Here is an 18,037-nt window from a genome sequence, read left to right as displayed (position 1 = left end):
ACAGTAGTGAAATTTCCAATAATGAAAATTTTCATGACACTTTTCACATGGTTGTGAAAGTTCTGTCATGCCATAAAATATTAACAGATTCATCATACAAGCACCAGGCTTTTCCCTTACACTTTGCAAAATGCTGGGACAACTCACCACATATTCAAATACGAATGTCAGTGTCTCTTTGGTGTGTATTATGTCATGCAGCAGCACAATGTTGGCGTGTTTCAAACCCTTCAGGAGTGAAGCTAGAAAAATTAAACAAAAATTTAATTAAATCATTGACCATGAAAGTACTGCTTTAAAAATATCAAGTACTATTTGTTTTTTAAACATTTCAAGTCAAGCATTCTGATTTTTCAAGCCTGTAAAAAACTTGTTGTAAAATAATATTTAAAACTATTTTAAAACTTCATTATTTAGTAAATGGTCAGCCACTGTATTTACATAACTTATTTTTCTTACAGTCCAGAGAGGCTGCAAAAACAAAAAAGATTCCATTTACCCAGTCAATTTCACCAAAGTACTCAGAGCACTTTGAACATGCCTTTCTCTGGAAAGCTTATCAACTCTGCTTCAGAGCTACAGGAGAGGAAGCCTGGAGAGATAAAGACCATTGGAGGAGCAGGGAAAGGGATGTTCTGCCTTCTAGAGCAAGACTTTGCAAGATGTGACCATACTCTAAAATTCAAAGTCCCACAGGAGGTCAGCAGAGCCTGTGGATGTGATTGATGGAGGGCAGGGATAAGAGCATGGGATGAAGGACTGCTGAAGCATAATACAGAGAGTGGAGGGGATTTTCATTTCACAATGGGAGAATTGAAAACCTGTGGAAAGGAGGAAATTCAGTTAAAAAAGAGGAGAAAGCCAAACTTGGGGAGCCCAGATGAGTGGGAAGGGCTGAAGACTGGCTCTTGTATCTTCAATAACAGGTTATTATTAGGTCACTAAGGGCCCCTCTGGGCTTCTCTGGTAGCTCAACTGGTAAAGAATCTGCCTGCAAAGCCGGAGACCCTGGTTTGATTCCTGGGTCGGGAAGATCTCCTAGAGAAAGGATAGGCTACCACTCCAGTATTCTTGGGCTTCCCTGGTGGCTCAGATGGTAAAAAATCTGCCTGTAATTAGGGAGACCTGGGTTCGATCCCTGGGTTGGAAAGATCCCCTGGAGGAGGGCATGGCAACACACTCCAGTATTCTTGCCTGGAGAATCCCCATGGACAGAGGAGCCTGGCAGGCTATAGTCCATGGGGTTGCAAAGAGTCAGTCATGACTAAGCAACTAAGCATCACTGACTCAATGGACATGAGTTTGAGCAAGCTTCAGGAGATGGTGATGGACAGGGAAGCCTGGCATGCTGCAGTCCGTGGGGTCACAAAGAGTCGGACACGACTGAGTGAACAAAAACAACACTTCACTGTATCACCTTGTAGAGGTGCCTTTGTCTATTTTTGGCTTTTTCTTATATATGGACTGAAAATAATTACTCTGTAATGTTTTCTACTAGAGAATGATATTAAAAGATTCTCAGCTGAAGCCATTTTCTAACTTAGAGATTTGGAATTATAGTGCTATACTACTACTACTACTACTACTACTACTACTACTACTACTACTAAGTCACTTCAGTCGTGTCCGACTCTGTGTGACCCCAGAGACGGCAGCCCGCCAGGCTCCTCCGTCCTTGGGATTCTCCAGGCAAGAACACTGGAGTGGGGTGCCACTGCCTTCTCCGTATAGTGCTATAGAGTATATGAAAGAATCAGAATTGATAAATATACAATATCGTATATTTTCTTTAAAATGTTTCTCTTGCATTTACTTAACATTTATACAACATGCTTCATAAAAATAGATTTCTATTTTTATTTTTACTTTTGCAAAAGGAAAAAATGCCTGAGTTAAGGATTTCTAACTTTACCATAATAAAATAGAAAGGCTTTAGAATAGAATAGAATAGATTTGAATATGTAATGCCTGATTACTAGCTCTGTGACCTCTGACCAGTTATCTAACCTCTCTGAAGTTCAAACTCCTTCATCATTATGACAAAAATCACACATTATCAACTAGAGTTGATGTAAAGTTTCAAAAAAAAGATTGAGGTGGGGGGAAGATTATATTATGTGCCCAGTCCTCAAAGAAGATTAGTTCTATGAATGCTTCCTAATGAATCCCGCTAATGGGTTGAGGGTCCTGGAAGCGCTTTTTAAACAAAGTTTCTATTTTTATAGAAAGATATTTAAAATAATGTACATTATTAAGACATTGATACATAGGTTAATAAAACTAGGGAACATGTTCTTACATAAAAACATCATATTAGCCTATTCCAATGAAAGTGTTATCTCCTAGTTGCAAAAACAAACACTTAAAATACAGAGCCCATTGGGAAAGATTCTGTAAGTTTCAATGAAGGTGTCTAATCTTTTTCACTAGCAGAGGAATAAGGATGGGCAATATGCCTATTGTGTCCACTGTTGTGTATATAGCAGTCAGCAAAATACCTGGCCATAGTAGGTGCTCAATGAATACTCGTGGAATGAATGCAGGGAGAGTGTATGGATTTTGACTCAGATTTTGCTTGACTCGCAGCTCTGTACTGGAATCGTAATAATATCTGCCTCCAAAGGACTGAAAGAGGTTAACACATAAAAAATATCTGGCGCATGTATTAAGGTCTATTGCTCTTAGTGCTGTGCATACTTTTGCTGATTTCATTATATTACATGTTACAAGCAAATAATATTCCAAATGACCAGATTAATAAATTGCCACATGCTTTCTACTATACATACAGAGACTGCACATATAGTAAAATCCTACTCAATGAATCTTTGGCTGATACAGCATTAGAGCAGCCAAACTGTTCAGGAAAAGTAATTCCTACTTCAAGGCTTTTTAGAGAAGTCTGCATTGCTCATTTAGTTTTTCTGCATGTGGCTTTCGGTTGCCTTTTTAGCTAGTGACCCTGGATTTTAACTAATGAACTCCAGCTGTTCTTCTTTTGCCTTCCAGCCCTTCTCATTTAACCTCCTGTCTCCCTGGCCTCACATGCTTAAAGTTCTTACAGGAAAAATGGGACAGTGCCAAAGTTTTCAAATGAGGCCTTCTGTCTTCTTGAAGAGAGAGGGCTCCTCTATCAAGGGCTCCCAGCATTTACACTGGTGGAAAAAGAAACATGCGTTGTTGGAAACTGGATGCCTAACAACCTTCAGTGTGTCAAAAAAATCCTTTTGTGGTTTTTCATATTTAACAAGCAAAGCATTCAGTAAGGTAAGTCCATAAAACAAACCAAGAAAGTCCACAGTTGAATACTAAATGTAATTGCAAACACCTGTGATGGAGAGGCAATTTCTCAGTAAATAAGAAATACAAGAAACATTTAGCATACAGAACAATGCAGATCCAGCATTTCTGAACCATGCTGAGAACCATCTGTTAGCAAAACCGGCAAAGTTTTCACTCTTAAAAGTCAAATGTCAACCTGAAAAAAACTTGGCTGCGGAGAAAATCTGAGCAAGGCAGGCCCGTAGCAACAGGCAAGCACAGCTCGCAAAGGAAACACTGAGAAGAGGGTGAACCTGGGCCTAGAGACCCACGCCTGATGCTGGCCACCTGGGGATGTCTACTATGCTCAGAAATGCTCCTTAGCCTGTCCACACATCTCTTTCTAAATCTGATCATCCTTTCATGGGGACCACTAATATGTCCATCAGTAAATACAGCGTCCATTATATTAAACACTTAAAAACACGCTTTCCTCCAGAATGCACCTGATCCTACCAGGTTGAAGCCCCAGCTAACCAGATAGCCATTTGGTCTTTCTACTGAAATTCAGAATGACATATTTCCCAGGGGCTCTGGAAGGCTTTTGAAAATGGCATCAAATTCAGTTATAAACTCATTTTCTGAATTGCTTTTCCCAAGCCTGTTTGCATGACCCATCCTCCAAGCTCACTTCAAAATCTATTGACTCAATTAGCCATACTGAGACTGACTGGTTCTCACCTCAGTTTACAAGGTCTTTTTTACCTTCATTATAACACTGCTTACAACCTGAACCATCTGCTCGATTACAACTGAAAAGATATATAGCAAAGATCAGATCTTTCTTCTCATCTTTCACAGCGCCCTGCAGTATGCATTGTGTACAGTATGTGCTCCATTAAAAAAAGGGAAGATGAAGTTGTTAAAAGGGGACAAGAAAGACCACAGAGGAGCCATTTCTCTGGGTTTTCGATGAAAAGGATAGCAATTCTATTATAATTTTATTTCAAATGGCTCACGTAAAAAGGCTAATAAGTTGCATTTTAATGATTTATCCTCACTGTACTGGCTTCTTGATTTTTAAATTATAAATTTTTAGTTATCTTGATAGTGAATGAGACATCACTAAGAGAAAGGAGCAAAAAGATAAAGATATTTGCCAACATGCTGAACTCTGAAGATGAACCCTGTGATTATTGTTTTATATGCATATTGTCACTTAACCCTCATAATAACTCAAAGAAATAGGTATTGGAGATCAAACCAGTCAATCCTAAAGGAAATCATACCTGAATATTCACTGGAAGGACTGATGCTGAAGCTGAAGCTCCAATACTTTGGCCACCTGATGGGAAGAGTCAACTCATCGGAAAAGACCCTGATGCTGGGAAAGATTGAGGGCAGGAGGAGAAGGGGATGACAGAGGACGTGATGGTTGGATTCCATCACTGAGTCAATTGAGAGGAGTTTGAGCAAACTCCGGGAGATGGTGAAGGACAGGGAAGCCTGGCATGCTGCAGTCCCTGGGATCACGGAGTCAGACACGATTGAGAGACTGAACAGCAAATCCTCTTTCTGCAATAGACGTCTTAAATAGGAAAAGTAATCTACCCATGGTCATAGCACGAGTAATCTGTAGATCTCTAAGATTCAAGCCCAAGTCCTGCTGACACCAGACTTCTCATCCACTTGCTCTACCACCTGAGGTTCAGAGAAAAATATAGAAAAATATAGGCACAACACTAAAAATACATGCTTTTCCAGAGAGATTTTCAAACACCATCTAAAGAACTTATTTTCAGGTAAGCTGCTTACTAAGGATTTGTAAGTATATTAATTTTCTTCTTTGTATGGATATTTCTAGGGTTATGTAGATATGGCCTTAGCACGCAGCATGGGACCAATCTCACAGATGATATTTAGTAAATACTCACTGAGTTCATAGTTTGGGTCAATTAATGTAATAGTTTTGAATTCTAATTTCTTCAACAGTAAGTAATAAAATGATTTGGAAAACTGGTGTGAAGAATTAAATCACAATTATAACATTACTTCTATAAATATCAAAAGCTAGATGCTGAATGGATAGATTCAATGTGATTTTATCGAATCAAAAACTTAAAACATCTCTTGGGTCCACTCTACTGTTCTTACCTTCCCGGATGGCTGTAAATGGGACTCCTTCCTCTGCATTCATACTGATGACCTTTAAAGCCACTAGTTGTCCATTTATCCTGGAAGAGTCGGGGGAAAGGGCACACATTTGTCGACATGGCTCATAGTAGCAATTTATACTAGAGATGGCTTAACAAAAGCAACTTTCCTTCAAATTTTATTCCAGAATATAAAATGTACAATTTTCTCAAAATAAAAAGTCTTAAAAGTCATATGTATATATCAAACCATTGCTTTCTCTTTACCAAAGTGATATATATTCATTACAGAAATATGGAGAATACAGGAAAGCACAGAAGACAAACCCAACAAAGCCATCCTCATGTTCCGATGTATATTGTTCCTTTTATTTACCATTGTGCACTGATTTGAGCCATCCTTATTTTTCATCTGAACTATTGTAATGAACTCCTAACAGCGTTTCTGCTTGTAAGTTTATATCCCTACTATCTACTCCCAATGGTAGTCCAGGGAATCTTTTTAAAGTGAAAGTCAAAGCAAATCACTTTTGTGCTCAAAACCCAACATTGTCTCCACATCTCATCCTGAATAAAAGACAAATTCTTACAGTCAGATCCTAGGTGCTACCTGACCTGCCCAGTCCCACCATTCTCTCTCTGTTCATCACCTCCTACTCTCCAGTTACTCATTGTTCTGTTTGCTGATGTGACTAAATGCCAGAAAACAGAGACGATGTTAATGCAAGTGTAACTATACTGTTTTTTTTTAATACAGTGGGTTTTATATCATATTATTAGTTTTTTCTCCATTTAACTTCTAGTCATTCGTGTATTATGTGATATTTAATAATAACATTTTATCAGATACATATGTTACAATGTGTTCTGCCAGTTCCAAATATTTTAATATTTTCTCTAACTATTAAAAATACTATTATAAAAATACCCTGACCATCATATTTGTTTGTATTTGCACATAAGTCTTTTCACACAGCCTCTGTTATTTTTTCAGGGTTGAGATAGAATTGCTATATCAGAGTATGCAGCACACAAGTTTTTATTGTTTTGCGCACATGTTCCCAAGTTGGGTCACAGAGTGGTCGCATCACTGACTGCTCATGAGGCTGGCCATTCTAGCACCCACTCACTGACACCAGACAGATTCCTTGCTTTTCAGTGTTGTTGCTTCAATATTTCATTTTTTAGAACTGTTTCAGATTTACAGAAAAGTTGGGAAAATAGTACAAAAGTTTCCCATATACCTCACATCCATTTTCTTCTATTGTTATCGTACTTATATTAGTTATCATACATTTGTTGAATTAATGAGGCAATATTGATACATAATTATTAACTAAAGTCCATAATTTATTAGGAATTCTTTAGGGTTTTTTGCAGTAAAATTGTATTGCTTCTTGTGGCGGCTGCTGCTGCTGCTAAGTCACTTCAGTCGTGTCCGACTCTGTGCGACCCCATAGACAGCAGCCCGCCAGGCTCTGTCGTCCCTGGGATTCTCCAGGCAAGAACGCTGGAGTGGGTTGCCATTTCCTTCTCCGATGCGTGAAAGTGGAAAGTGAAAACTGAAAGTGAGGTCGTTCAGTCGTGTCCGACTCTTCGAGATCCCATGGTCTGCAGCCCACCAGGCTCCTCCATCCATGGGATTTTCCAGGCAAGAGTACTGGAGTGGGTTAAAGCTTGGGAGAGTATAACTAACTCAGTTGGTAAAGAATCCACCTACAATGCAGGAGACCCTGGGTCGAGAAGATCCCCTGGAGTAGGGATAGGTTACCCACTCCAGTATTACTGGGCTTCTTTTGTGGCTCAGCTGGTAAAGAATCCACCTGCAATGCGGGACACCTGCGTTTGATCCCTGGGTTGGCTGGGAAGGTCCCCTGGAGAAGGGAAAGGCTACCCACTCCAGTATTCTGGCCTGGAGAAATTCAAAGGGGTCACAAAGAGTCCGACGTGACTGAACGACTTTCACTTTCACTTTTCAACATGACCATGGGATTCCCTCATAGCTCAGTATCGCAGCGTATGCCTGCAATACAGGAGACCTGGATTTGATTCCTGGGTGGAAAAGATCTCCTGGAGAAGGAAATAGCAACTCACTCCAGTATTCTTGCCTGGAGAATCCTATGGACAGAGAAGCCTGGCAGGCTACAGTCCATGGGCTTGCAAGAGTCGAACACAACTTAACAACAAAACCACCACCATAACATGATCATACATACGATAAGCCATGAGATTATCATACTCAGGATTTTTCCCAATAATGTTAATTAACAAAGATTTTAATAATTCCAAGTAATGAAAGACATTGTTGTGTTAGTTACAATAGAAAAAAAAAAAGAAATAACTGAAATGTTCAACATTAGAGAAACAGTTAAAAAAATTGTGGTACATCAGTATAGTAGAGCATTTTGCATTCATAACAAAAGTTAAGTCCAGAGGCATACAGAAAGAAACATGAGGCTTCCCTGGTGGCTCAGTGGTAAAGAATCTGCCTGCAAATACAGGGGGAGATACAGGTTTGATTCCTGGGTCTGGGAAGATCCCACATGCCACAGACCAACTAAGCCCATGCGCCACAACTACTGAGCCTGTGCTCTAGCACCTAGGAACCACAACTGCTGAGCCCACACCTCGCAACTGCTGAAGCCCACATGCCCTAGAGCTCGTGCTCTGCAACAAGAGAGGCCCCTGCAACTAGAGGATAGTCCCTGCTCACTGCAACTCGAGGAAAGCCCACGCCGCAACAAAGACTCAGTATGGCCAAAAATAAATTACATTTTAAAAAGCCATAAAGCTTATGATAACATGAAAAATAGAATACACAATAGCAAGCACACCGTATTTGTAACTAAACAATCTATGTGCGTGTAGAAGACAAAATGCACGTGTGCATATTGCTATGATAAAGTGATGGAATGATTATATAGTAGATGGATTTTTAAGTTTTAAAAATTCATCTGCTGTTGTATATTGCCTATTAAAATAGCATTTACAAGTTTATTACAACTTTCCAATTTTATTTCAAAATGCTTTTATCACAGAAACTATTCTTTCTAGTTATGTATAAATTTATGAAAATCAATTTACCTCTCTTAGTCTTTTCAAAAATTGAGATATATAGCATTGCATATTCATATACAGTATATATACATATAATCCTGTAAATTTAAGGTACATATAATCCTGTAAATTTGCATCAGGTTGATTTGATACATTTAGGTACGGAAATATGATTACCAAGATTTCTTTAGTTTTTACCTGATGTCCTTTTTCTATTCTATGATCTCATCCAAGACAAACATTGCATTTAGTTGTCATGTCTCTTTAGGCACCTCTTGGCTGTGACAATTTCCCAGACTTTCCTTGTTTTTGATGACACTGACAATTTAGAGGAGTACTAGTCAAGTATTTTGTAGGATACCTCTTTATTGGAATTTTTCTGATATTTTTCTTATGATTAGACCATGGTCATGGGTTTTGGTTTTGTCACATGGTGTTAGGGTACATGCTGTCATCATAATACATGACTTTTGATGTGGCCTTAATTACTTGTCTCAGGTAATATCTATCAGGTTTCTTGTAAATTTATTCTCCCCCTAATCACTTTCCACACTGTATTTTGGGGGAATGTCACTCTCAGTAGCCCACACTTAAAGAGTAGAAAGTTATGCTCTGCCAGCTTGAAGGTAGAATAGTTACATAAATTGTCTGGAAATTGCTTCTTCTCTCGCATTTATTAATTAACCACACTACTTCAAATCCCTTGTGATTATACAGTGGAAGTGAGAAATAGATTTAAGGGTCTAGATCTGATAGATACAGTGCCTGATGAATTATGGAATGAGTTCATGACATTGTACAGGAGACACGGATCAAGACCATCCCCATGGAAAAGAAATGCAAAAAAGCAAAATGGCTGTCTGGGGAGGCCTTACAAATAGCTGTGAAAAGAAGAGAGGCAAAAAGCAAAGGAGAAAAGGAAAGATATAAGCATCTGAATGCAGAGTTCCAAAGAATAGCAAGAAGAGATAAGAAAGCCTTCTTCAGCGATCAATGCAAAGAAATAGAGGAAAACAACAGAATGGGAAAGACTAGAGATCTCTTCAAGAAAATTAGAGATACCAAGGGAACATTTCATGCAAAGATGGTCTTGATAAAGGACAGAAATGGTCTGGACCTAACAGAAGCAGAAGATATTAAGAAGAGCTGGCAAGAATACACGGAACTGTACAAAAAAGATCTTCACAACCCAGATAATCACGATGATGTGATCACTAATCTAGACCCAGACATCTTGGAATGTGAAGTCAAGTGGGCCTTGGAAAGCATCACTATGAACAAAGCTAGTGGAGGTGATGGAATTCCAGTTGAGCTATTTCAAATCCTGAAAGATGATGCTGTGAAAGTGCTGCACTCAATATGCCAGCAAATTTGGAAAACACAGCAGTGGCCACAGGAATGGAAAAGGTCAGTTTTCATTCCAATCCCAAAGAAAGGCAATGCAAAAGAATGCTCTCTATCCACACAATTGCACTTATCTCACATGCTAGTAAAGTAATGCTCAAAATTCTCCAAGCCAGGCTTCAGCAATATGTGAACCATGAACTCCCTGATGTTCAAGCTGGTTTTAGAAAAGGCAGAGGAACCAGACATCAAATTGCCAACATCCGCTGGATCATGGAAAAAGCAAGAGAGTTCCAGAAAAACATCTATTTCTGCTTTATTGACTATGCCAAAGCCTTTGACTATGTGGATCACAAGAAAGTGTGGAAAATTCTGAAAGAGATGGGAATACCAGACCACCTAACCTGCCTCTTGGGAAAACTGTATGCAGGTCAGGAAGCAACAGTTAGAACTGGACATGGAACAACAGACTGGTTCCAAATGAGAAAAGGAGTACGTCAAGGCTGTATATTATCACCCTGCTTATTTAACTTCTATGCAGAGTACATCATGAGAAACGCTGGGTTGGAAGAAACACAAGCTGGAATCAAGATTGCCGGGAGAAATATCAATAACCTCAGATATGCAGATGACACCACTCTTATGGCAGAAAGTGAAGAGGAACTAAAAAGCCTCTTGATGAAAGTGAAAGAGGAGAGTGAAAAAGTTGGCTTAAAGCTCAACATTCAGAAAACAAAGATCATAGCATCCTGTCCCATCATGTCATGGGAAATAGATGGGGAAACAGTGGAAATAGTGTCAGACTTTAATTTGGGGGGCTCCAAAATCACTGCAGATGGTGACTGCAGCCATGAAATTAAAAGATGCTTACTCCTTGGAAGAAAAGTTATGAGCAACCTAGATAGCATATTCAAAAGCAGAGACATTACTTTGCTGACTAAGGTCCAGCTAGTCAAGGCTATGGTTTTTCCAGTGGTCATGTATGGATGTGAGAGTTGGACTGTGAAGAAGGCTGAGCACAAAAGAATTGATGCGTTTGAACTGTGGTGTTGGAGAAGACTCTTGAGAGTCCCTTGGACTGCAAGGAGATCCAACCAGTCCATTGTGAAGGAGATCAGCCCTGGGATTTCTTTGGAAGGAATGATGCTAAAGCTGAAACTCCAGTACTTTGGCCACCTCATGTGAAGAGTTGACTCATTGGAAAAGACTCTGATGCTGGGAGGGATTGGGGGCAGGAGGAGAAGGGGACAACAGAGGATGAGATGGCTGGATGGCATCACAGACTCGATGGATGTGAGTCTGAGTGAACTCCGGGAGTTGATGATGAACAGGGAGGCCTGGCGTGCTGCGATTCATGGGGTCGCAAAGAGTCGGACATGAATGAGCGACTGAACTGAACTGAACTGAACTTATTAATAGCACTTTGGATTCATAGGTATTCATTTTATACTTTGGGTTACAACCCAATACTATTTTATTTTGTTGCTCAAAATTTTCCACATTTGTTCTTTGGGAGCTGTTTCAGTTGGCTTCTGGGTCCCTTTGACATATTTCCGCAAATGTGGGGCTTGTTTATCAGGTGCATGCTTTTATCTTCAGTTTAGGTATTTTTAAAAGGTGAAAAGGAGGATTCTATTTTAATTTCTATTCCTTCAACTACCTGTGGAACTGAATTTTTATAAGCTTATTGGTCTTTTGCGCTTTTTGTAGTTTACCTATTTGTCCATTGGGGGAAGTAATTTGCATATACCTCTTACCAATTTCTTTTGTTGGCCTTATCATTTCTTTGAAATTTGAAACTTTCAATTTCTTATGACATTCAGTATTTTCCAAAATGCTTCACTCAGAGAATAGGTCTGTGAAATTTTCCCCACCCCCTATGCTAAAAATTTTCTGGTCAAATATGAAGGTAAAAGTGTAGTCACTCAGTCATGTCCGACTCTTTGCGACCCCATGAACTGTAGCCCTCCAGGCTCCTCCATCCATGGGATTCTCCAGGCAAGAATATTGGAGTGGGTTTCCATTTCCTCCTCCAGGTGATCTTCCTGACCCAGGGATTGAACTCAGGTCTCCTGCATTGCAGGCAGACTCTACCGTCTGAGCCACCGGGGAAGTCAAATATGTTTAGAAAATGCTTTATACTTTAAAACTTTTCTTAATCTTTTTTAGACAGTCATGCTATACATCAACATTTTAAAGATGCTGAGAGCACCTATGATGAAGGATCACATTATATTTTGATTTAGGGTTACCTGTGTCAATTTGACCATGGTAATTGTTTCAGTGAACCTCTATTAACGTATCTCAGAATTGAGGGGTCCCAGCTCTTTCAAATCCTGAAAGATGATGCTGTGAAAGTGCTGCACTCAATGTGCCAGCAAATTTGGAAAACTCAGCAGGCCACAGGACTGGAAAAGGTCAGTTTCCATTCCAATCCCAAAGAAAGGCAATGCCAAAGAATGCTCAAACTACCACACAATTGCACTCATCTCACACGCTAGTAAAGTAATGCTCAAAATTCTCCAAGCCAGGCTTCAGCAATATGTGAACCATGAACTTCCAGATGTTCAAGCTGGTTTTAGAAAAGGCAGAGGAACCAGACATCAAATTGCCAACATCCACTGGATCATGGAAAAAGCAAGAGAGTTCCAGAAAAACATCTATTTCTGCTTTATTGACTATGCCAAAGCCTTTGACTGTGTAGATCACAATAAACTGTGGAAAATTCTGAAAGAGATGGGAATACCAGACCACCTAACCTGCCTCTTGAGAAATCTGTATGCAGGTCAGAAAGGCGCTCAGCCTTTTTCACAGTCCAACTCTCACATCCATACATGACTACTGGAAAAACCATAGCTTTGACTAGACAGGCCTTTGTTTGCAAAGTAATGTCTCTGCTTTTTAATATGCTCTCTAGGATGGTCATAGCTTTTCTTCCAAGGAGCAAGTGTCTTTTAAATTTTATGGGTGCAGTCACCATCTGCAGTGATTTTGGAGTCCAAAAAAATAAACTCTGACACTGTTTCCACTGTTTCTCCATCTATTTGCCATGAAGTGATGGGACCAGATGTCGTAATCTTAATTTTCTACACGTTGAGTTTTAAGCCAAATTTTTCACTCTCCTCTTTCATTTTCATCAAGTGGCTGTTTAGTTCCTCTTCACTTTCTGCCATAAGGGTGGTGTCATCTGTGTATCTGAGGTTATTGATATTTCTCCTGGCAATCATGAGAACCCCATGAACAGTGATTGTATATTAGATCTTACTAATACTTGGATCTGTGACTCTTTGGGGCCTTACAAATCATATTTCTTTGATCTGTCTTTTCTTGTACTCGTGCTACACTATTTTAATTATTGTAGTGTTTGAACATATTTAGAATACATTAAAATTCTAAATTATAGAATCATTAACATCTTTGTATTACTAGATTTTTAAATCTAAATATCCTTACAGAGTCCCTGGAATGATCTACAAGACCCTACACAATGGCCCTACTGTATCTGCAACTCCTCCTGTCTTCAAGTCCTCCACCCACTGCCTCTAATGCCAGGCATGCTCCTGCCTCAGGGGTTTGCTGCTTACTGTTCCCGCTGCCTGAGGTCCTCTTCCACCACACACCCACGCAGTTCATGCCTCACCTTTGTCAGAATCTCTGTTCAAGTGTTCCCTTCTCAGTGAGCCCGCCTCTCATCACTCTGTTTAAAATAGTAATTCACCACCCCATGCCGGCACTCCCTATTCCTCTTCTCTGTTTTATTCTTTTCCAGTATTTTCACTCTTTGACAAACTTGGTCAAAGAGTTTGTTTGTTTATTGCCTCTCTTATCATCACTAGAACATACACTCCGTACTTGGCACTTTTTTTCTTCAATGAATCCTTATTGGCTAAAATAGTGCCTGGCACATAGTAAGTAGGGCTTCCCTGGTAGCTCAGTGGTAAAGAATCCACCCTGCCAATGCAGGAGATGCTGATTTGATCCCTGGGTCAGGAAGATTCTCTGGAGAAAGAAATGGCAACCCACACTAGTATTCTTGCCTGGGTAATCCCATGGACAGAGGAGCCTGACAAGCTATAGTCTACGAGGTTGCAAAAGAAATGGACATGACTTACTAATTTAGTTGTAAGTTGGTTAAGTTGGTAAGTTGTGACTAACCAACAGCAACAACATAGTAAGTGCTTAATAAATATGAGTAGACTGAATCCCTTTCTGGCTTTTGCAAGTCTTTATATCCTTTAGTAAATCTTATATATAAATCCTGCCCATTTTTTAATGTTAATGACTTTTTATTGTGGCTATTTTAAGAACAATTTCCCCTAAAATATTTTCCATTAAATGCTTATTGCTAATACATAAGGCAATTATTAATAAGTATATTTTGATTTTATAACTGATGACCTAGTTGGTCTATCTCACTATTTCAAGTTTCTTAGATGATTCTCTTTGGGTTTTTTAAGTAGACAATTCTATAATCCATAAAAATTATATTCAGTCTTTTTTCCTTGTTGCATTAGCTAGAATGCTTCTGATAATCTTTAACAATAGAAAATAATGGGCAGTCTTGCCCTACTCTAACTTAATGGTGATGTCACTAGTATTGAGCAAAGAAAAAGTATATAAGTTGTTGATCTGAAATTACATCATGATGGGTAATTATCATTCTATTCTTATTTTGTTCAGAGTTTAAAAACTAGTAATTGATGTTGAATTTATAAAATGCTTTCTTGACATCTATCTTTATGGTATGTTTTAACTTGTTTTAAATTATGAATATAACACTTTTATGGTAAGAAATACAGTGAAAAGTTTGAGCTATCTTCCTCCATTCCAGTTTGAACCACTAAAAGTAGCTACTTTCAATAGTCCCTTTTAGATTTTTCCAGATTCCTCTAAGCACACACAAATTTATACATGAACAGTGCTTTTTTTCCTAAATGAGATCATATATTGTTCTGTAACTGGCTTTTCTTCATATATGTCTACCTTATACTCTAGATGTTTGCATACTATTTCACTATGTAGTAATAATTTAGCCAGTCTTCCATTAATGGATATTAGTAACCAGGCTTTCACCCTTTCTGTTATAAGTCTTGCTGCAATTAACATACTGTTATATACATCTCTGTGAACTTGGACAGAGTGTATATTTCTAGTGTATTTTTCATTCTGTTACTAGGATGAATCTTTTGAAGGAAATTTTTTATATTCTTAGTTCCTAAGATAGTCTATGGAAGTGAGTTAAATCTTGTTTCTACATAATATATTTAAAATGGTATCTCCTCCAAACTCACCTTTAACAAGTAAAAACAATACCACAATACCACAAGTATTAAGATACATAATAAACACTTAGTTTTGTAGTATTTATATTAAATTTTAAAAAATTAACATTAAACCACTTTGATCCATTATTTTTCTCCACTGGAGTAACGTAAATTAAGGAAATCAGACCTTCTTGACTATCCCACCTTGAAAAAGCAGTGAAGTTCATGACTCTCTCAAATAAGTTTAACATAGTTTTTATTAACCAAAGTGGGTATTTGCTTTCTGGATTAACAGTCTTTTTTATTCTCCAGCCATTTTTGTGTAATTTGCAAGTGTAGAAAACTCAAGATAAATCAATCTTTGCATACTAGGTCTTACTTTGTAGAAACCAACTTCAGTATCTTCTAAGAAGGCTTCTACTCTGAAGAAGGAAGGAGCAAACTCATGGGTGCTAGTGAAACCCTTGTCGTGTTTTAGGAAGCATATGACACCTTATCCACTGTGCTCCCCACCAAGTGATGGTCAGTAATTGAGAAAGTTTAATGTGAATTGACTCAAAAGGAGGAAAAGCTGATAAACATCTTAGTGGGCTGATTTTAACTGGGGCAAGGGAAGTCTGTCTTCTTTCAAGGCTACTTCAGTCATTATGCCGTTCCATATTGACAGTGGGGTCTTGCATAGGCCCTGAATTTCTACCATGTGTCAGCTGGCTTCATAATGTCAAATCCTGGGGGTGAAATCCTCATCTCTTAAGTCTCTCCCAGCTAATGAGTCACTTACCTGCTAATCCCTTTGTAAACTGTTGCATAAGAACCTTCACCCAGCTTCTCCAAGTTCAAGTAAGATGAAGCTGCCCCAAAGGGGAGGCTCTTCCTCTGCATAAGGGGAGTGAGGAGTGAGGAAGGGGGAAAGAAAAGAGCATTTTTTTAGTGCTGACTTTTCCCCCCAGAGAAATTAGACAATGTTGCAGAATGCGCTTGGGAAGGTCTGCTCAGTAATTGTCTTGAAAAAAGGGCCAGCCTTCCTAGACAAGTACACATTAAATTCCTGTTGATCAACATCAGCTGCTTACTCACCCACTGAAAACCTTGCCTCAGATCCTCTTCCTGAAAAGAATCGCTGTTACTCCTTGGCCTTTTACTCTTGAACTTCCGGGCATGCACAGCCTGAAATCCCCTGAGGTGAAATGAAGTCATGGAACATGATGCTCCTTTTAGGTCTGTTAGCTAGAGAAAAAGGAAAGTGCAGAAATAAAATTTATGCAAAGTCAAGACAACGGCTAGCATAAACCACTTTTTCTTTATTTGCCTGATGTTAACTCTTCAAATGTTTTCTAAGCTTCCCACACTTCCAAAATGTACCTTTCTTAAACATCAGTTCCTTTAAAAAAAACAAAAAACCCATAATGATATCAGCTGCTAAAACACAACATTCTTTCTTTACCTAAAAATCTATCATTAGACACTTAGGTTAACCTAAATTTCTCTGATGGATGGGTTCCAATTTTTCTGTTAAATCTAGACTTTTCTTTTTCTTGTCCCTTTAATTTACCTCTTTAGGGGAATAACTTTCCTGTACAGCATTGCTGATAGCCATGAGCTAATTACTGAAATTTTTAATCCATAGGATACCAAATACTGCAGCTTGTTTTTTGAGGTTCAGCTCGCTAATTTAGTACTTCAGAGATTTCAAGAGAATAACTTTCTTGACTGCAAGGCAAGTGAATTTTGTTCAGCCCAAAGCATAGGGTTATTTTTCCCTTTTGGCTTAAAAGAAAATCCCCAAATTTGATAACAACAGCCACACATTCTTTGTGACTTTAATAGAATTTTCTTTTTATTGCCTTAGTCCTAATGCAGGAAAAGCAGACCCTGCTACAGAAAGGGAGCCTCTGAACTCTGTTTATCAGTAGAGGGAGATGCTCCTGGGATATGAATACCTCGATCGCAGCCTCCGTCATCACAGGCGCGCTCCTCTGACAGCTGTGTGCGTTGCCTCCCTCCCAACAGCGATGGCAGCTGCATCCAGGCTGCAGAGCCTTTGCACACAGCTCTTGACCCATAATCTTCTAGGTTCAAGGAGAGCACCGGCACTTGAGCCTCTCTCCCTCTGCCTCTCCTGTCCTTGTTCACTCCCTTTTTTGCCAGAGGTCAGCAGTGCAGGAGCTTTCATATGACTCACATGAGGGCTGTCTGGAGCAGCCTCATGACTTCAGCAGTTTTCCTTGATCAGCTAGAGAGTATACCTCAGAAAGGCAGCCGCCTGCATTCATATGTGCACAATGGACACCAAGACAGCTAACGTTAGATAGAATAAACTTTGACACAACTCAAGTTCTTCCAGCCACAAGTTAGTGCCACTGATATACACCTTTTTAATGAATTTGCATTGCTTATCCATATTACTGAAGGTATTTATTAGATTTTCCTGGACATGTTGAGGAATATTTTCTCCCTGCCTTTTATGTGATGGTATTTTGTTTTTAAGACTACAGAATAAATTTGCAACCTAACCAACTTTTAGTAGTCAAAGAAACCACAGAACCCTAGGACAGAAGGAGAGCTGAAAATGCCTACTCCATCTCTTTGCCTTCAAGTAACCGTGTAACTAATAGTCCCAGAGGGGTACCCATTCATTCACTGATTCAAAAGCTATCTATTGAGCACCTGTGCTCTTCTTAACAATGTTATCCAAGAGTGGAGAGACAGGAGTTTGCAAGAAATATTTTCTCTCCCTCTCTCCTTCCCTCTCCCAGCCTCCTTCTTTCCACATAAACGTAACTAACATTTACGAGTTCCAGAAAAACATCTATTTCTGCTTTATTGACTATGCCAAAGCCTTTGACTGTGTGGATCACAAGAAACTGTGGAAAATTCTGAAAGAGAAAGGAATACCAGACCACCTGACCTGCCTCTTGAGAAACCTATATGCAGGTCAGGAAGCAACAGTTAGAACTG

At 39.1% G+C, this 18,037-nt stretch overlaps 1 protein-coding gene across 1 annotated transcript in view; it reads right to left on the bottom strand.

The window, feature by feature from the left end:
• Positions 1 to 17,210, bottom strand: part of CDK15 (cyclin dependent kinase 15) — a 92,185-nt gene extending 74,975 nt beyond the window's left edge. The window contains exons 1-5 of the mRNA XM_069579471.1: positions 17,020 to 17,210; positions 16,157 to 16,306; positions 15,861 to 15,955; positions 5,416 to 5,495; positions 148 to 242 (exon numbers count right to left, since the gene is read on the bottom strand). Of these exons, the coding sequence (XP_069435572.1) occupies positions 148 to 242; positions 5,416 to 5,495; positions 15,861 to 15,955; positions 16,157 to 16,306; positions 17,020 to 17,142 (543 nt within the window). The 5' untranslated portion in view covers positions 17,143 to 17,210. The remainder of the gene's footprint in view (positions 1 to 147; positions 243 to 5,415; positions 5,496 to 15,860; positions 15,956 to 16,156; positions 16,307 to 17,019) is intronic.
• Between the last annotated feature and the right edge of the window lie 827 nt (positions 17,211 to 18,037).

Source organism: Ovis canadensis, chromosome 2 (assembly GCF_042477335.2).
Source record: "Ovis canadensis isolate MfBH-ARS-UI-01 breed Bighorn chromosome 2, ARS-UI_OviCan_v2, whole genome shotgun sequence".
NCBI classification, from domain to species: domain Eukaryota; kingdom Metazoa; phylum Chordata; class Mammalia; order Artiodactyla; family Bovidae; genus Ovis; species Ovis canadensis.
Note: the sequence above shows the minus strand (reverse complement) of the source record. Positions and strands in the feature narration are given on the sequence as shown.